The sequence below is a fragment of the Lontra canadensis genome, unplaced genomic scaffold (assembly GCF_010015895.1).
Source record: "Lontra canadensis isolate GAN:19392208 unplaced genomic scaffold, GSC_riverotter_1.0 scaffold1, whole genome shotgun sequence".
NCBI lineage: Eukaryota > Metazoa > Chordata > Mammalia > Carnivora > Mustelidae > Lontra > Lontra canadensis.
The window spans coordinates 117,297,561-117,318,849 of record NW_022630995.1 but is presented as its reverse complement, the minus strand read 5'-3'; the positions used below and the strand labels follow the sequence as shown (position 1 = coordinate 117,318,849).

The 21,289-nt window shown below is 37.1% G+C and overlaps 1 protein-coding gene across 1 annotated transcript in view; it reads right to left on the bottom strand.

The window, feature by feature from the left end:
- Positions 1 to 202: 202 nt before the first annotated feature.
- Positions 203 to 21,289, bottom strand: part of KLHL8 (kelch like family member 8) — a 59,023-nt gene continuing 37,936 nt past the window's right edge. Inside the window, exons 3-10 of the mRNA XM_032861983.1 lie at positions 20,337 to 20,885; positions 18,726 to 18,912; positions 13,446 to 13,589; positions 11,901 to 12,012; positions 4,768 to 4,936; positions 4,397 to 4,556; positions 2,148 to 2,349; positions 203 to 1,905 (exon numbers count right to left, since the gene is read on the bottom strand). Of these exons, the coding sequence (XP_032717874.1) occupies positions 1,782 to 1,905; positions 2,148 to 2,349; positions 4,397 to 4,556; positions 4,768 to 4,936; positions 11,901 to 12,012; positions 13,446 to 13,589; positions 18,726 to 18,912; positions 20,337 to 20,885 (1,647 nt within the window). The 3' untranslated portion in view covers positions 203 to 1,781. The remainder of the gene's footprint in view (positions 1,906 to 2,147; positions 2,350 to 4,396; positions 4,557 to 4,767; positions 4,937 to 11,900; positions 12,013 to 13,445; positions 13,590 to 18,725; positions 18,913 to 20,336; positions 20,886 to 21,289) is intronic.

Sequence of the window (21,289 nt, the reverse complement as noted above, 5' to 3'; positions counted from 1 at the left end):
AGAGTTCAATGTTTTGAGGAATGACTGAAATATGGTTATAGCTATATAAGAGAACACTGATTCAGTTTCAGCAAAGACTTATGACCTTGCCTATAGGCTGCTGACAGCAGAAAGTGGCCTAACTTGGGAACTTTTAAATCTGCTTCATGAAAGACCTTTATCTGTTAGCCTGAGATCCTCTTACAATTTGTTTTTTCTTTTATTTTTTGGTCTAATAAACTCAATAGACACTGGCTTTTGTAATGTGGCTTTCTACTCTACTATGCGGACAAGCCCAGGCTACCTTTTAACGAGGACCATCAGAGTTAATAGGCAATCAACTTCAGAGCTGGCTGGATGGGTTCCTCAATACCCCAGCTTCCTTGTGAACCCGCAATGAACTACACTAAATTGGGAGGCATGATGACAGGAAAATTCAAGGAAGCCTGGAAGAGAGGTACCAAAGTGCATTCCAAATACAAAACAGAGTATTTTAATATTCTTCATAAATATTCACACAAATATTTACATATAATGAATAGGCCATTTTATAATATTGGCTAAAACCACGAAGAGCTGTTAAATCAGTAGGTTTATCAATATTCTGGCTTCAAATTAATGTGCAGAAATATTTTCAATTGAAGTTCAATAAATATACTAAAGTTGATTAAACAAAAAACAGTAAATTTCAATCTTGCTCTGTTTTTAGTAACAATATCTTTTATTGGTAATAATGGATTTGAACTAATCAGTAAACCATAATCTATAAAGAATTTTTATAAAAATGCATTCATTTTCTGATAATAAATACATCCAAATTCCGGTTTTTTTTTGAAGCCAAGATGGTGGAAAAGAGCAAAATGGAAAGATAATAATCCTAGGCTCAAAACCAAATGATTAAATCAAACAAGAGACATATTTTCAAATTCCTCTCAGGGAGTCATGTAATCGGCACCATTTCTTCTCAAGGTCTTTCATCGGGGCACCAGAATAATATCAACTCTAAAGCCTTCTCCTGTAATATTTCTTCTGGTTCAATTTTTGCTAATATGAAACAAGTCCTTTTTGCATGAGATGAAAAAATACAAGTATAGATTTATTCAGATGGGATTAGTTCAGGTAGGTGTTTGGTACCCTAAATAAGTCAAACTGTAATTAAGGGCTTCTTACAGCAGAAGCCCATAAAGCTTCTGAAAATTCAGCCAAGTGACACTGAAAAAGAGTAAACATTTTTTCTACTTCTATAAATATCCAAGAAATTGAAAAATTGACATCTAGAAAAAAAGCAAGGCATAAATTCATCAGCACGAAGTAGAAATGATCTTCAAAAGGAGCAGGTCTTTTATGTGTCCTGATATACTTGTGTTGAAGACTAGGTTCTAATCTCCCCTCTAGGAGAAGTCCACTGCCTACAGTTAACACTGTTAGGCAAAAGAGAAGGTAAAACTCAGGTAAAATGGAAATGATTCCATTTTACATTTTGATTTATCCAAATGTCTTTAAAGAGGGATTTCAAGGTTCTGGTACTACTTTAAACATTTTTCAGAGGAGGTATGGTTTCAGGTTAAATTGTTTTTCTTCCCTACCCCATTATTTGCTAAAGTGGAAAGTATCAAATTTACTTTTATTACAAAAGATCTTTAGCTACCATTCTAAATGTTGCACTTAGTCACAATACAACAGTTTTCATTTAAAATAAGACTCCAGCAGTAGTGAAAACTGTTCAAAGGTGGTCATACAAAATCCTGGTTGTCCTTCTTGCATATCAATTATGACTAAATTGTTGGTGGCCGGAACTCAAATCACATACAATCAACCACATTATTGGATCCATGACCTACATCTCGAATTTGGCTGGTTAAACAGGCACACACAGCTACGCCTGCTCCAGCTCTGCAGTGAGACACAGATCCAACCAGCTCCCACCTGAAAAGACAGAAGAAAAAATTTGTTATCTTAAAACAAAGCACGATTTACTTTACTCAAAATACCAACAGCCATAGCTAAAAACTCCCTGTTATTGGGACTGAAAGACAGCAAGTTTCCTCAGGGAGATAAGATATCCCTAATGTTTTATATTAATAGCTATATCTAGTAGTATTTTAGCACTCTGGAATAATCTGTTACTGGAAGATCCCATTAAAGCATACAGGAAACATGAAAATTACCTATTCAGCACTGGATCAAATGCTTCCACTGTATTTAAGTACGCGTTGCCGTTATGCCCACCAACTGCAAAGATTTTGCCCATCACTGTTGCAATCCCCACTCCACCCCTGGGAGTGGTAAGTGCTGCTACATAATCCCATTTGTTGTTCCGAGGATCATACCGCTCAACTGAACTCAGAGGAGAATTATCATCAAAACCACCTATATATATATTAAAAAAAAAAAGATTTTAAAAAATAGTACGTCACAGAAATTAACTATTAAACCTCAATCCAATAGCTTCTACAACCCAATCCTTTAAAAACATTTTAGAAAAGAGAAAATCAGGGAAAAAATTCACCCAACTCCTATTAGACATTTTTCTACAATTCAAGATAACTTAGTATTTTACCTCAATACAAAGATTAAAAATCTTAAAATAGAAAAAACCGAAGTCCCCATATCTAAGCAGATAATTTTGGAGAAGAAAAACCCCACAGACATTCATAATTTGTCCTTCACTTCCTAGAGGGATCTGAGATTCCTTCTCTGTGTGTACGTTGTGTATTATATTTTTAAATAATAAGAGGGCCTGAGAAGAGACTAAAATACCACTGAAATCATTTGACTCAAAAGTTTTCCAACTGCTTCCCCTAATACTGTAATTGTCATCATAATTAGAGATGGCTATGACTGAATTCTCACCAATTTTTGCCAAAACTACATCTTCATGCTACATAATCTAGATGATGACAGTTCTCTCTATACATCATTCTAACAATGCTACTTAATATATTCCTGAAGGTTACAGAGACTATTATTTGGACAGTGTTCTTTCCCTTAAAAATAAATGTGCCTCTTTTTAGACTCCATCTCAGTCTACATGAGTAATAACTCTCTTTAGCAACTAAGCCTATTTTCCTGAGGACAGGAAGTGTTGCTATTATGATCAGTCTATTCAGGTCAGTAAAAAAACAAAACAAAACACACAAGAGTTAACTTCTCTAATGGGTTTAATTAAATCAATTTAATTGAACTAAAATTCACCAGTTTTATGTGTATAATTTGACAAATATCAACAAATGTGTACAGTAGTATCTTCACCACAAAACACATTCTCATTATAATAAAGGGTTTAGTTCTCCTAAATAGGGAGCTGTGAGACATAACAACTGTGTATTGCAAGAACTGTGATTTCTCATAGACCCAAGTTCAAATTCCAGCTTTGTCACTGGTTTAGAAGGCATGTGATGATAAGGTAATTTATTCAGGCTGAATCTTTGCTACCTCACAGAGCTGTAAGGATCAGACAAGATCTAAAGGTAAATTATATTTCTTTTAATACACATAAGCACTGGAATATTCAGCATTACTTCTATTACTTGCAGATATTTCAGTGCTAATAACATCCCACACTCTCTTATCAAGAACTGTAAGTTATGTAATACCAAACAGTTTACATCAACCTAAGTGTGACATATGCTAGTTACAACCTCTCTGAACAATTTCTTTTTCTGTAAAGGAGGGAATTACTAATCACAATACTGCCACCCATTTTACAGGGTAACTGATGCAGTTTGAGATGCTTCATGTATATTGTCTCTATTAGAATAATTCTCCCAAAGATAATTCTCATCATTATTCCCATCTCATAGTTCTTTAAAAGCTTGCTACCGAAAGTGTGCTGAATGGACCAGAAGCAGCACTGATTATCACTTGGGAGCCTTAGAAATACAGAATCTGGGCTCCTCCCCTGAGATGAACAGTTATCTTCAGAATATTCATATGCATATTAAAGGTTGAGAAAGCACTGCCTGTGGTTCCTTCCAGTTCTGCAATTCAGTAAGTAAAAAGCAAGGTAGAGATACCAACAGCCATTATGCATATGAAATATCCATTGCTTTGCTTAAAGGAGTCAACATAATTCCCATGAAATGAAGATGAGAAACAAATTTCTTAAATCTTTAAAGATTTTAGCAAAGCACATTTGTGTCTTTACATTAAAAAATACATATCTTATTTAAATATAATCCTCTACTTTAGATATATTTGCAACTCCTAGTAAAAATATGAAGGTAGAAATTTTAAATGTGAAAGATGAAGGCGTAAACAAAAAACATAAAGGTGAACCTTAGTAATTCGAAAGCAAATCTTAGGACTATTCCATTTGAGCCTAAATCCAATATAATGTGTGTTGTCTTTGACACTATCATTGTATATACTGCAATAAATTAAACTAAACAAACTAAAACAAACACCATCCACTCACCAACAACGTACAAGCAACCATGGAGCTCACTAACTCCATTGCCTGCTCTTCGTTGACCCATTTCTTTAACTTCTATCCACTTATCCAGATGTGGATCATACCTCTCCACACTAGATAAAGAAGCTACTCCATCATTGCCACCTACTGCATAAACATGGTTCTAAATGAGGAAAGAAAAAAAAAATGTGACATTAGACTTTTAATTGAATTATATGTGGTCCTATCAGTAGACCAGAATGTGCAAGAAAGCAGTGTTTCATGAGATAATATGCTATACAATCATTATCTGCAACCTGGAGATAGGACTATAGCAGACCTTTATTAGGGCTGTCATACAATGTAATCCAGGAGCAAACTGCCACATAACTTACTATAAGAGCCACAGAGCCAACTCCTCCACGAGGACTATTCATTGGTGCCACTGTACTCCACTGATCAGATTCTATGTCATATCTTTCTACATCATTGAAGCAAGTGTTGTCATCTAACCCACCAATTGCATAAATTGGACCTCCCAAGGAGGCCAAGGCAATTCCTCGCCTGCAAAGACAATAAAACATACTTTAGCATCTGGTTTTGTTTCCAAAAAAAGGTAGTAAAAATATGCTAAAGGAAGTCATTTACTTTGTTAACTTCAATGAGGGTTTTTTCCCATTATTTTTAGATTTATCAGAGTTTCTGAATAGGTGGCTACAAGATTGCCAAATTGTATGACTGTATGTGAACAGTGCCCTCTGGAGTTTTATAACACACAGTCTACACAGGTTACTTTAAACTCAAATGAAATAAAGTGAAACCCAACAAAATAATATAAATGGAGTCCAAAACATTCAATAGTAAAACATCGCCTAATGAGAGATTAATGAATTGGCAGAAATGTTTTCTGTAGAGGTCAGAAGTCAATCTCATTTCTAAATTCAAGTCATTGCTGAGCATGTGTTTTGATGCAGGGTTTCATGGTACCACACAAAAGAACATCAATTTTTATATTACAAGCTTTACATCACATTGCTTTACTTCTGAAGGGCATTTATTTCTCTTCTTGGAAAGAGGGAGACTTAGCCCTCTTCAATGCTAATTCACTGTAATGGTGATCAGAAAAAAATTATATCAATTTCTTTAAAAACACAGCAATAAAAATTAAACTATTCTAAAACTACAAACTGCCACTAACTTGGTATGTACTTTGGACAGTGTACTTTATAAACTTCTACCATGCTTCTTCGTCTGTAACCCATTTGTGATGCAGAGATAATATAGGTAAAGCACTTAGAACAGTGACTGGCCCATATTTAGAGCTATGTATTAGCTATATTCCTGGAGAGTGCAGCTGGTCAACCGAGATTCCAAGTTTACCAAAGAGAATCCTAGGGAGGATTCTTAAGGGTAATGTTTTTACTCATTTTCAATCCCCCTAATTTCTTTTCTCTTGAGTATAGAGCAATGACATAAAATACTGTGGCTATAAAAATTTGCAGGTGTGTGAACATGTGTGTGCACTCTAGAACATACAGGTGTCCTATAATGACAGACGTGTACCTAATAAATGTCCCTCCCTCTCCCTCCCCATCACCATCCCAAACCAAAATAACGAATAATGTTATTTCCTACTCCTCAAAACCATCTTGATTTTCATGAAATCACACATTTGAATTTCCCCCTAAATCTCTGGCTGGTGCTATTCTGTTTCCTTTATCGGTGCTTTCCTCTCTACCCCATCATTAAATTATGAAGTTGCCTAAGGCCTCCTACCAATTTTACGCTCTCTCCCAAGGCAACCTCATTCTTCCCATGGATTTATGATAACTCAAATGTATATTTCCAGACATATATCCAACTTCTACCTTAAATCTGTCATGCTAGCTCTTCAACATTACTTTTTCTCAAGTAAGAGAGGTGTCGGGGTCAGGGGGGAAGAAACAGAGGATGAGGGAGAGAGAATCTTAAGCAGGCTCCCTCTTGACCCTGAGATCATGACCTGAGCTGAAATCAAGAGTGAGATGCTTAACCAATTGAGCCAGCAAGGCACCCCTCTTCGACCTTAACTTTAAGCTGAAACTCATGCCTACTTCCCTGTGATAAGCAAATTTTAAGATGTACCCCCCCACCCCCAGTATATTCACCCTCTAGTTTTACTCCCATGATCTTATTACATTATATGGCAAAAAGGAGATTACTTGAATGGTCCTAATCTAATTACACAAGCCCTATTAGAGAGGTTTCTCCAGCTGGTAGCAGAGACAACTCAAAAACTCAAAGAATGAAATGGATTCTGCATCCCACTGCTTGTCCAAAGACAGAGAGGAGCACCTGGAAAGGACTTGAAAGTGGCTTCTAGGAATTCAGAGTGACAACTGGCAACAGCCAGTAAAAATAAAAATTTAGTCCCACAATCTCAAGGAACAGAGTTCTATCAATAACCTAAATGACCTTGGAAGCAGATTCTTCCTAGAGCCTCCAGATAACAGCTTAGCCCACCCTACACCTTGATTTTGGACTTGTAAGACCCTAAATGGAAAACTCAGTCAAACCTGCCAAACTTCTTACCTATGGAACTGTGAGCTTTAATAAACAGGTACTGTTTTAAGCTGCTAAGTGTGGGGTAAATATTTCACAGCAATAGAAAGTGAATACACCCATCATAAGGGAAACAAAAATTTTATCCTGTTATCTCTTTTTTCCTAACACAGAAAATTGTACCGCTACCCATATCGAACTACTTAAGCCAAAAACTGAAGGATCATCCTTGCTTCTTGTTCTTTTCACCTTCCACATCTAATTATCATAAAATCTTGATTGTATACTTCCATATTATCTCTCAAATATGTCCTTTGTATCCCATTTTTTCCTACTTTAGTCGAAGCCACTATTATTTATTTCCTTTTTTTTTTTTTTTAAAGATTTTATTTATTTGACAGAGAGAGATTGCAAGTAGTCAGAGAGGCAGGCACAGAGAGAGAGGGGAGAAGCAGGCTTCCCGCAGAGCAGAGAGCCCAATGTGGGGCTCGATCCCAGGACCCTGAGATCGTGACCCAAGCCGAAGGCAGAGGCTTTAACCCACTGAGCCACCCAGGTGCCCCGCCACTATTATTTCTTGACTAAAATATTACAATAACCCTCTTGGTCTCCCAAACTGTTTTCACTCTGGTCCTCCTCAAATCCTTTCTCCATTTCAATCCCCTGCTATTAAAAAGTATGTGTGTGTGTGTGAGAGAGAGAGAGGAGAAAGCTCACCAGATAAACTCTTGGGGGGCGCCTGGGTGGCTCAGTGGTTAAAGCCTCTGCCTTCGGCTCTGGTCATGATCTCAGGGTCCTGGGATGGAGTCCCGCATCGGGCTCTCTGCTCAGCAGGGAGCCTGCCTCCTCCTCCTGTCTCTCTCTGCCTGCCTCTCTGCCTACTTGTGATCTGTCTGTCAAATAAATTAAAAAAAAAAATCTTAAAAAAAAAAAAACTCGTGGCAAACCTGAAAGACCCTCATCCTTTCCTATTTTTTTTTTAAGTTTTTATTTATTTATTTGACAGAGAGAGAGAGTACAAAAGAGCAAGGAGCCTGATGCGGGACTTGATCTTATGATCTTGGCTGGAATCAAGACCTGAACTGAAGGCAGCCACTTAATCAACTGAGCCACCCAGGTGTCCCTCAACCTTTCCTAATATTTCAGCCTTATTTTTCACACTATTCGCCATACTGGACTTCCTTTATATTCTCTGTTCATGTTGACCTCTAGATTTTCAGACTTCATTTCTTTCCACCCATCACCCTTCTACCCACCAACACTTACCTAGGATAAATTCTTCTACTCCTTCAGATCTTAATTTAAATGGAACTTCCTTAAGATTTTCCCCATTCTCAAGCGACCTTTACTTACCCTACACTTAGAATTATTGCCCTGGGGGCACCTAGGTGGCTTAGTCGATTAAGCATCTGCTTCAGCTCAGGTCATGATCTTGGGGCCCTGGGATTGAGTCCCCCATCAGGCTCCCTGCTCAGCAGGAGTCTGCTTCTCCCTCTCCCTCCTGTGCTCACACTTGCTTGCTCTCTCAAATAAATAAAGTCTTTAAAAAAAAATCTACAGAAGTAAACCCATGAGATCATGACCTGAGTTGAAATCAAGAATCAAACACTTAACTAACTGAGCCATCCAGGAGCCCCTGTTGCATTTCTATACACTAATAATGAAGCACCAGAAAGAGAAATTAAGAGAAAAATCTTGTTTACAACTGCACCAAAAAGAATAAAATACCTAGGAATAAACCTAACCAGAGGTGAAAAACCTATACTTTGAAAACTATAAAACAATGTTGGAAGAAATTTAAGACAACAAAAATGGAAAAATATTCCATGTTCATGGGTAAAAACAAATTGTTAAAATGTCTATCCTACTCAAAGCAATTTACAGATTTAATGCACTCTGTATCAAAATAGCAACAGCAATTTTCACAGAACTAGAACAAACAATCCTAAAATTTGTATGGAATCATGAAAGACCCTGAATAGCTAAAGCAATCTTGAAAAAGAAAACTGGAGGTGTCACAATTCCAGACCACAAGTTATATTACAAATATGTAGTAATCAGAACAGTATGGTACTGGCATAAAAAGAGAAATATAGGTCACTGGAACAGAATAGAGAGCCCAGAAATAAACCCACAATGATATGGTCAATTAATCTCTGTCAAAGGAGGAAAGAGTATGCAATGGAAAAAAACAGTCTTGTCTACAAATGGTGTTGGGAAAACCTAACAGTAGCATGCAAAAGAGTGAGACTGGCCTGCTTTCTTTCACCATACACAAAAATAAATTCAAAGTGGATTAAGAATTTATATGTGAGAACTGAAGCCATAAAAATCCTAGAAGAAAGCAAAGGCATTATTTTCTGACACTGATCATAGCAACATCTTTCTAAATATGTCTCCTAAGGCAAGGGAAACAAAGGAAAAATAAACTATAGGGACTATATCAAAATAAAAAGCTTCTGTACAGCAAAGGAGACAATAAACAAAACTCAAAGGCAACCTATTGAATGGGAGAAGATGTTTACAAATGACTTACCAATAAAGAGCTGGTATACAAAATCTATAAAGATCTTATCAAACTCAACACCCCAAACCCAAACAATGGGAGCAAGACATGAGTAGACATTTTCCCAAAGAAGACATCCAGATGGCTAACAGATAAAAAGATGCTCAACATCACTTATTATCAGGGAAATGCAAATGAAAACCACAATGAGATACTATCTCATACCTCTCAGTGGCTAAAATCAAAAACACAAGAAACAACACTATCAGCAAAGATGTGGAGAAAAAGGAACCCTTTGTGCGTTGTTGGTGGGAATGCAAACTCGTGCAGCCACTGTGGAACACAGTATGGAAGTTCCTCAAAAAATTAAAAATAGAACTACCCTAAGATCCACTACTGGGTATTCACCCAAAGAATATGAAATCACTAATTCAAAGGGATATATGCATCCCAATGTTCATTACAACATTATTTACAATAGTCAAACTATGGAAGCATCCCAGGTATTCATCAATAGATAAATGGATAAAAAAAACATGGTTAATTTTCTTTCTTTCTTTTTTTTTTTTAAAGATTTTATTTATTTATTTAACACAGAGAGAGAGATCACAAGTAGGCAGAGAGGCAGGCAGAGAGTGAGAGGGAAACAGGCTCCCCAGCTGAGCAGAGAATCCAATGCGGGGCTCGATCCCAGGACCCTGAGATCATGACCTGAGCCAAAGGCAGAGGCTTTAACTCACTGAGCCACCCAGGAGCCCTATGCTTTTGAATCTTGATTTGATCAAATATTAGCTATCTGTTCACCATAAAATATCTGAAAATTTGATATTCAAGTCATTAAAAAAATTCTAGTCAACATTTACTAAGTCATGTTATGGAAAATATTCCTCTTCTTTAGACTAATCCACTTATCAACATATATTCAATTTACTGTAGATGAAAATTATTAATATTAATGCTCATAATAAAGAATGAGTAAAAAATTAGGGCTATTTTAAAAAAGAATTTATTGGGGCGCCTGCGTGGCTCAGTGGGTTAAGCCACTGCCTTCGGCTCAGGTCATGATCTCAGGGTCGTAGGATCGAGTCCCGCATCGGGCTCTCTGCTCAGCAGGGAGCCTGCTTCCCTCTCTCTCTCTGCCTGCTTCTCTGTCTACTTGTGATCTCTCTCTGTCAAATAAATAAATAAAATATTAAAAAAAAATAAAAAAAAATAAAAAAGAATTTATTTATTTATTTGAGAGAGACTGGGAGGGAGCGAGAGAGCACAGGCAGTGGGGAGGAGCAGAAGCAGACTCTGCTGAGCATGGAGCCCGAAGGAGGACTTGATCCCGCTACCTTGGGATCAGGACCTGAGCTGAAGGCAGACCCTTAACTGAACCACCCAGGTGCCCTGAGGGGTATGTTCTTAGTATGTTAAAGTACCTACGCCTTAGTCCTAAAGCCAGTATCTCATTTAATAGGGAAACATTAGAGACATTTCCACTAAGATAAAAAATAAGACAAAATGGGGGCCTCTGGGTGGCTCAGTTGATAGCCGTCTGCTTTCGGCTCAGATCATGAGGGGTCCTGGGATCGAGCCCCACATCAGGCTCCCTACTTGGCGGGAAGCCTGCTTCTCCCTCTCCCATTCCCCCTGCTTTTGTTTTCTCTCTCACTGTCTCTGTCAAATAAATAAAATCTTTTAAAAAATAAATAAGACAAAAACATCTACCATCTCTGCTACTACTTACATTGTATTATATTAATAAGCAATATAATTAGACAAGAAAACCCAATTCAAAGCATAGGAATATATGGAAAAACTGGCAAAAGTTGAATAAGCTCTATATTAACTAATACCACTGTATTAATTTTAGTTTCCTGATAATTGTACTACGATGGTGTAAGATGTCAACATTAGGGGAGCTGGGTTAAGAGTATACAGCAGGATTTCTCTATCTCAGCACTACTAAAATTTGGGATGGGGAAAATTCTTTGCTGTGGAGGGCTTTCTTGTGCATTACAGGATTTTTAGCAACATCCATGGCCTCTCTCATCTAGATGCCAGCAGCCATTCCCCCAACGTCCCCACTCCCAAACTGTGACAACCAAAAATGCCTCCAGATATTGGCAAGTGTTCCACAGAGGAGGCAAAATCATCTTTTGTTGAGAATTACTGGTATGTAGGAACTCTGTTATTTTTGCAATTTTCCCTAAGTCTAAAATTATTTCAAAATTTAAAAAAAAATCAATGTTCAGGCTCAGGTTTAGGTGGAAACTATGTTATTTGTTACTATATTCTAAAATATAAAATACATTCTCAAGAAAGAAATTATAAAAAGTTATAACAAAGCATCACATTGGATGCTAAATTTAACAAAATGTGTTTAAGGCAGTATTTAAAGTTTCTAAAAACATAAAAAGTAGAAAATTAGCCCTTTCAATTATTGGAAGCTTTATTTTCCACCAATAAATCAAAAAAATTTCCATGCTAATTCACCTCTTTGTGTTCATTGATGCCTTCATCATCCATTTATTAGTGAAAGGATCAAACATCTCCATACTACCTAAATGTTCATTTCCATCATGTCCACCAACTGCATACACTTTACCTGTCAAACAGAGAGGCATTTTCATTTGATTCCAAGTAAGTAAATTGATAGTTATTTACGTATATAATGTATACATGAGATTAACATATAATTAGAATAGCATGATAATTTTCAACTAATATTCGTCTGTTCATCATCATGAATAATGTCACTTAGTCAAATAAAAATAATTGGTTTTTGTTTTGTTTTTAAAGATTTTATTTATTTATTTGCCAGAGAGAGAAAGCGCGTGAGCACAGGCGGGCAGAGTGGCAGCAGAAGCAGAGGGAGAAGCAGGCTCCCCGCCAAGCAAGGAGCCCAATGTGGGACTTGATCCCAGGACGCTGGGATCATGACCCGAGCCGGAGGCAGCCGCCTAACCGACTGAGCCACCCAGGCGTCCCTCAAATAAAAATTATTGTAAACTTCTATTTAATAAAATGCTGGGAACATGTGTTCTATATAAAGTTATTTTTTTTAATTTTTTTTTATTTTTTAAAGATTTATTTGTTAGAGAGAGAGAGAGAGCACGTGGGAGCACAGGCAGACAGAGTGTCAGGCAGAGGTAGAGGGAGAAGCAGGCTCCCTGCCGAGCGAGGAGCCTGATGTGGGACTCGATCCCAGGACCCTGGCATCATGACCTGAGCCGAAGGCAGCTGCTTAACCAACTGAGCCACCCAGGCGTCCCTATATGAAGTTATTTAAATGCTCAAACCTATCCCTACCTTTGGTTTCCCAATTTTTTATTACATAGATGAAATCACTAATCATGGTTTCAAAGAATGTTTGGTAAAATTAAAAATTGCTCAAGGTTATATGAAAAAATACAAAATTCAATACAGTATGATCAAGCTTTCTAAATGAAGTTATTAAAAATACACATACAATAATGCTAAAGGTTACATACAAAATTGTCAACTGTGACTATTTCTGGGTATTTGGATTACAGATGATTTTTACTTTTTATTAGAATCTTTTCATATTTTCCCCCCCAAAAAAGAATTTACACTTCTATAATCAGAAAAAAAGTTACTTTTTTAAAGTCCCCTAACAGTTTACCCATGGTTCTGTAATTATTTCATTTTCAGTAACCAGTTAAAAAAAAAACCTCATTTCAATAATAATTAGGTATAGAAAAAGCTGATATGTATGTATTATTTGAGTTCAATACTTTTTTTAGTTTGATTATTTTGCAAATATAACTTAGAAGAGTTTAACTCTTTATTTTAACTCCCTTTTCCCTACTTTCCTCTCCCAATAAACACCTACATGCAAGAGATTGTTCACTGACCATCTGTGGGCATAAGGCAAGTAAACAGTCACCACACAAATATCTTAGTGATATAGTGAAACATTTTATAATTTAGCAACTTTCTTATAGAAATTCTCAAAGTTTAAATATTTAGAAGTGTGTTATCATTATGTGCTATGACTTAAGACAATAATGGACCCACCTTCCACAGAGATTACACCCACATGTCGCCTTCGACTATTCATCTCTGGCCCAAAAAACCAACTGTTTTTGCTGATAGAATAGCATTCAATACTGCGAAAGGGGTCACCAGATCCACCTCGACCACCTACACAAAACAGCACACCTAAAGGTAAAGCCAGAAAATACAGATCAGAATTATAGCTCCCTAATTTTTTTTTTAAATTAGTGTGGAAAAAATACTTAGGAAGTCAAAACTTTGAAGAACTGCTAAAAAAAAATGAGTTATTTGGATAACTTCATGTCATTAGGTTACTAAAAACCTAATTTTCTTTTTTCACCTTATCTGAATTTCTCAAAGAACACGATACCTCAGCTATCTCTGCTAACATCCCATTGTAGTATGGTTTAGATCTTCACCCACTCTGTTAAATTGCTCTTGCTAAGGTCAAAACTACATCCAATAAACTCTTAATTTCTTTTTTTTAAAAGATTTATTTATTTGAGAGAATGAGCTAGAGCATGAGAGAGCATGAGCACGGAGAGCCCCAGAGGGAGAGGCAAGCTCCCCACTGAACAGGGAACCTGACGTGGAGCTGACGGCAGACGCCTAACCAACTGAGCCACCCAGGGGCCCCTTAAGTTAATTTCTTATTGAATACTAATGCAACTCGATATGTTGATCACCCTGCTTTTTGGAAAACTTCTTTTTTTTTTTTTAAGATTTTATTTATTTATTTGTCAGAGAGAGTGAGCACAGGCAGACAGAGTGGCAGGCAGAGGCAGAGGGAGAAGCAGGCTTCCTGCTGAGCAGGGAGCCCAATGTGGGACTTGATCCCAGGACGCTGGGATCATGACCTGAGCCAAAGGCAGTCGCTTAACCAACTGAGCCACCCAGGCGTCCCTGGAAAACTTCTTAAATTCTCTTGATTTCCATAATACTGAAGTCTCCTTTGTCTGCAATAATTTTTCTTTCCTATGTTTCCCATGTTTCATCCTTTGCCTACTTCTCACATACTTCATGTTCACACAGGAAAAGAACATTCCTTGATTTTAAATATATCTGTATCATAATTAACCTTTCAAGCAACACATCTAAGCCACATTTCCACTTGACGTCCCACAGGCACCTCAAACCCAACATACTCAAATGCTCTCTTCCTCACCTACCTGAAACCTCTTCCTTCCCTGAGGTGCCCTGCCCTCCCTCTCCCTCCCTCCCTGCCACTGCTATAGTTCAGGCCTTCATCTGCTATTACAACTACTGCAAAATCCTGTCCTTTATCACTTAGTAGTCTTTTTGCTTGCAGACCTTCAACAGAATAGATTAAAAGACTCTTTCAACAGCTTTCTATTACCTAAATCAGTAGTTTTAAAAAACTTTAGCCAATGCCACTAAATTATAGATTTAAAAATGTTTAAATGATAATTTTTAGATTATACATATTTCGCTGCAATCTTTAAAAAAAAAAAAAATTCAAAACTTCCATGTGGTTCAAGAATCACCTGGAAGGCATAAACCATAGATTGATGGTCCCGACCTCCAGAGTTTCTGAATCAATAGGCATGGGGTAGATTCAAGAATTTATTTTCTAACAAGTTCCCAAGGAAATGGGAAGGGGTCACCACTTCCTTTACATTTTGAGAACCACTGTCCTACAGGTTAAAGCCCAGCACAGCATAAAGGCCTCACACCGTCTAATCCGATCTTCTCCCTCAGTTTCTCCTAAACTTCATGTTCCTGCAACATGCATACAGTGCTCATTCTTGATATTTCAAAGCCAATTTTTGGTAACTGTCATTCACTTAACACGGTATAGAAATGATCCATTATGCTGTATCTATCTCCAGAGCCTAAGATAGGTTTAGACCGTGTGTTAAGCATTTTGTACTAATCAGGGCTAGCCCAGTGTCTGGCCCGTACTAGGCATTCAACAGATGAAAAATGAACTGAATACCCCTTTTCTTAACTGGCACCTAGAAAAACATCTGTTTATTATTCAAAACTAAGACTGAGGTTTGATTTGTCTATAAAAACTTTTCTGACCCTTCCAAGGTAAAAATAGCCACACTTTTGTGTTCCCCACTATCCTTATAAATATATCAACATCCCTTTACCACTTCATTGCATTTATTTATTCACATGTCTATTTCCCTATATTGGACTGCAAGTTCTCTCAAAATAGGGCTGGCTATATTCTATGTGTATCTGCTTTTTTTTTTTTTTTTAATCTCTTTTCAGCATAACAGTAATCATTGTTTTTGTACCACAACCAGTGCTCCATGCAATACGTGCCCTCCTTAATACATACCACCTGGCTCCCCCAACCTCTCACCCCCACCCCGCCCCTTTAAAACCCTCAGGTTGTTTTTCAGAGTCCATAGTCTCTCATGGTTCACTCCCCCTCCAATTTCCCTCAACTTTTTTTTTTTTTAAGTTGATTTTTTTTTTAAGATTTTATTTATTTATTTGACAGACAGATCACAAGTAGGCAGAGAGGCAGGCAGAGAGAGGGGGAAGCAGGCTCCCCGCCGAGCAGAGAGCCAGATGTGGGGCTCGATCCCAGGACCCTGGGACCATGACCTGAGCCGAAGGCAGAGGCTTAACCCACTGAGCCACCCAGGCGCCCTCTGTATCTGCATTTCTAATGCCTACCCAGAACCTGACATGTGGTAGGTACTAAATAAATATTTGCTGAATAATGGCATTAAAAAATGTACAAAATTGTTTGTGTCATCTTTTCCAACTAAATCAATACTTTAAATCAAAGAAATTTAAAGTTGGAAGAGGCTTTAAAGATTATGCAAATCAAAATTGTTTATAAATAAACTGAGGCCTTCAGATATTATGAAATCTGCCCCAAATTACACTATTAAATGGCACAACTGCAATTATAATCCCAGATTGTAATCTCAGTTATTGAATAGATTTTCAGTAGAAACTAGTATTTCAGTTTTACAGTTCACCTAGGAACATGGAATGGAAAGAAAGAAAGCTAAAAATGAAACAAAAAGATCAGGATACAAATCCTTTCTATACTGTTTCTCTGTGTGGCCTTGGGCACATTTTTATGCTGAGTTCTCTTCATCCATAAAATGGAATAAAACCATCTATCTCATAATAAGGACTGAATCCTACACTAAAACCTACTCATTAAGTTCTTGCAATCATGTAAGAGATCACGTACACAAGGGTCTACTATATGCCTACTATATACATATAAATCAGGCTACCAAGGTGTTGTTTAAATTTAAAACTGAATGTATTTATTTATTTTTAAAGATTTTATTTATTTATTTGACAGATCACAGAAGGCAGAGAGGCAGGCAGAGAGAGAAGAGGAGGAAGCAGGCTCCCCGCCTAGCAGAGAGCCCGATATGAGGCTCAGTCCCAGGAACCCGGGATCATGACCTGAGCCGAAGGCAGAGCCTTTAACCCACTGAGCAACCTAAGCGCCCAAAACTGAATTTAAAGAGGAATTTAATTAAATACCTTGACTTCCTGAAACAGGATTCACAACTTAAAAAAACCCTACACTTCAAAAAAATTTAATTCTTGACATCAACCTATAAAAAAAGGAGAATAAGCAGTCCTTTGCATGTTAAACTACAGCTAACACTTGGACAACCCAGGAGTAATGGATGCCAACTTCCTGTGTAGTCGAAAATCTGCATTTAACTTCTGACTCCCCCAAAACTTAACTTAATAGCCTACTGCTATTAACATGCTGTAACATGGTCAGTTAACACATATTTTATGTATATATTATATACCATATTCTTACAATAAAGTAAGCTAGAGAAAAGAAAATGTTATTAAGAAAATCATAAGAGGGGTGTCTGCGTCACTCAGTTAACCTGACCTTTGACCTCAGCTCAGGTCTTGATCTCAGGGCTGTGAGTTCAAGCCCCTCACTGGGCTCCATGCTGGGCATGGAGCCTACTTAAAATAAAAAATACAATAAGAAAAAAGAGAAAATACATTTATAGTACTGAAAAAATCCACATAGAAGTAGACCCATGCATGTAGTTCAAACCCGTATTGTTCAACGGTCAGTTTTATTTAGAAGAACTGCTTCTTTATAAGTACATATATGACATTCACATTTTTTTACATAGATAAAATCCCACTACTCATAATCAAGTACTCCCCTTTGTTGTTATTTTTAGGCTATTCCACAGATCTCTTTATTTGATAACTATATTGGGTAGCAAAACAAATGTAGATAAACTCTCTGTTCAAAGTACCACTTCCCAAATTCCTGGATTTTCATTTCCTTTCCATCATCCCTCAAATATATTTTTCATACTTGTAAAAAGTAACATAAGTGAACATGAACTATTAGGAAAATATAGTTTGAAAATTGTGGCAAATAAAGGTAAAGCTGGGGACACCTGGGTGGCTCAGTTGGTTAGGCCGCTGCCTTCAGCTCAGGTCATGATCCCAGGATCCTGGGATCGAGTCCCGCATTGGGCTCCTTGCTCAATGGGTGCCTGCTTCTCTCTCTGCCTCTGCCTCTGCCTGCAGCTCTGCCTGCTTGTGTTCTCCCGCTGGCGCCCTCTCTCTCTCTCTCTCTCTCTGACAAACAAATAAATAAATAAATAAATAAATAAGGTAAAGCTGCATGCCTACTTAAATATAAGACCTTTAGACTCTAAGAGTCTAACATAATCTATTATACAAATTTTAAATGTAATTAGTGCCTTTCAGTTTTTTAAAAAATTTTTTTGGTAATCTGCACACTCAACATGGGGCTAAATTCATGACCCCAAGATCAAGAGTCAGATTGCTCTTCCAACTGAGTCAGCCAGGGGCCCCATTTAGTGCCTTTCTTTTAATAAAACACAAAAACTAGTAATATTTAAACACAAAATATGTGTCACATTCCATCCTTGGCACTAGAAATATAAACGTGAATAAGGTATTTACCTGTCTCTGAAGAGCTCAAAACATGTCAAATAAATTTCAGTGCAACACAGTAAAATAAAACAAGTGCAAACAAAGTATTCTAAAAGTACAAATGACAGAGAAATTAACTCTGCTGAAAGTATCAAGAAAACCTTTAAAAAAGGAGGGAAAGAGAGAGCTATTTCAGCAGGCTCTTCAAAGTTCACAGGACTTAAGGCGTTTTAAAAAATTGGCTTATTGGCAAAACTACCTGAATCATGTCTAGTAAGATTCACATATGACCTTACTTGCCAATTACTACCACTTTAAGGTAATCAGATACTAATCATCTTACAATTAAGTTTGGGAATATAATCCTTCCAGTAGAGATGATAAAATGAGTAATTTAATTACCAGCAGTTCGCTTCCTTGGGGTAGTCCGAATGGAGTATTCAAAGTCAGGTACTGCTCTGCTACTCAAGTGAAGATGGTAATTTCTTGCTTCATCCAATAAATCTCTACATTTTAGATTTTGCTTGACAATCTGTTCTTTTGCCACAACACCCATAAGAAAATCAACTGGCAACAACGGCAAACGAACCTAAGATCATGAATAATTGCAAATGCAAAATTTAATTTGTAATTAGTTAGCTCACACTCTACTTTGTAGTATTTTAAGTATTTTGAGTTGTCTTTTTAAAACTCATTTACCACACAAAGCCTTTCTAACATGTGAAGAAGTTCAATGAGCCAAGTTCTAAAGTGATTTCTAGTATGGTCTAATGAAATCAGATTACATATTAAATGCATCCTTCCCCCTTTACATACAGATCTAAGTAGACTGGATAAAATAATTCACTTGAAGTTTCTCACTTCCCAAAATGGTAGTGTCATAAACACAAGGCCCCACTGCTGCTAGAGAAAAGGCACAATCAAAACAAAATTGCCATGTTTGGGGTTTTTTGGCCTTTTAAAGCCAAACTGACCAAATGGAAACGGGATTTCTTTGTTACTTGAACACAGAAACATTCATAATATGAAATCAGTGTTGTTTTCTCCAAATCAGTCACCTTGGAAGGTTATATATTAATTCAGGGATGCATCCCCACTTTAAATAGAGGCACTCACCTTTCTTCCCTTAAAGATGCACTGGTTTTCTAGTGGATTAAGGGGATGATCAAACCAGGTAATGTGATTTGGAGTTAAAAGTACATATGCATACACACCAATAAGATAGCTGCAAAATAATGAAACTTTTTGTTTCTGTGACAAACTTATTTTCAAAGTAATTTTTTTTTTTAACAGATTTTATTTATATATCTGACAGAGAGAGATCACAAGTAGGCAGAGAGGCAGGCAGAGAGAGAGGAGGAAGCAGGCTCCCTGCCAAGCAGAGAGCCCTATGCGGGGCTCGATCCCAGGACCCTGAGATCACGACCCGAGCTGAAGGCAAAGGCTCAACCCACTGAGCCACCCAGACGCTCCTCAAAGTAATTCTAAGGCCCGTTTATTATCTCCCTACCCAGGTTGCCCCGTTGACAGTAAGTAAGTAGGTAAATAAGTAAATAAGTAAGAAAAAAGCCACGTTTCTGAGGTTACAGAAGTGAAACTGTGGTGAGGAAAGAAAATGGAAAGTTATGTCTTGTGGTTCTTTCCAGATAGGAAAGTAATTCACTACAATTTAGAAACTTCATTATAAAACAATAGTTCTTTAGAGCTGTTTCCTCAGAACCTGTTTCTATCAGCATAAATAAAATATTTATTACTACAGTTTCAAAGTGCTATCTTCAACATTCAGGTTAAAAAACAAAGAATGATATTTCTAATTAAATGTAACAAATTCAGACTTATCCTTAAATAGCACAGTGAGTAAATAGTGAAGTAAAGAGAAAGCCATTTTCACATTGTATTACACAAGGATTTCTACATTCCTTTGGATAATCTACACTATTCATGATCAACCAAACACTCTAATTTGCTTCCGTATCACTTCATTTCTACACACAATCTTATTTCAGTCCCTACCTGTGCAAGTGTTTCATCCAACCATTTGGAATGATGCTGAGGATTTGCAAGAAGCCACTTGATGGCTGCACTATAGACCTGCTTTTCATTCTCAATATTTAAATCACTGGAGGACAAAAGCTTATGGAGATGTTGGGGTGACACACTTACAAAGTCTTCACACTCCACTACTTCAGTAAAATGCTCACAGGCATACTGATCCGCCATGTCCATTAAGTCTATTCGGTTGTGACTTTCAGCAAAGGCTCTCACTGCCAGGCAGTTGGAGGGATGAAAATGTAACTTCATGTATTCACAACAAGCTCTAGCCACCAGTTCAACCTGTAGAATACAGGCTGCGTATAAGAGAGGCTGGACATTGTCAACAGTCAAAGTGAGCCGTGAAGAATAGACAAATTTAACCAAGTCTTCTATTGCATCACCATCAAAATCTCTGATCTCAATCAGTGTTTGCTTGGCTTCAGCCATTTCGGAGAGAAACATGGCTCTGAAGTAGGGGATAACACAAGCCAATACTAGTTTGTGACAAGAGATGAGCTTTGAGCCAACCTGTTCAAAACAAAAAAACAAAAGGAGACTCAGTTTAATATAAAAATCAGTTTTAGATCAGCATTGAGCATGTGGTAGCAGGGACAAAACCCACACAGATTTAGTATATTTGTTGTAACAATGCAATCCTTTGGTCACTTATTTTAATGTAGGCCAGTTACAATTTTTTTCTTACAAATAAACCACTTATCATCTATATATTGTCTATTTATGTATATATACTAAAATCATAAACTATGATTTTCTATATTATCTCAAATTTCAGGAGCATTCTGTGAATGAATGAGAAGACACATCATCTAGCACTACTTGGGCACTATTCTTGTTTTTGATCTGTGTGTCCCTTTTTTAAAAAAACTTTTTCCAGTTTTATAGCTATAACTGACCATGACATTTTGTAAGTT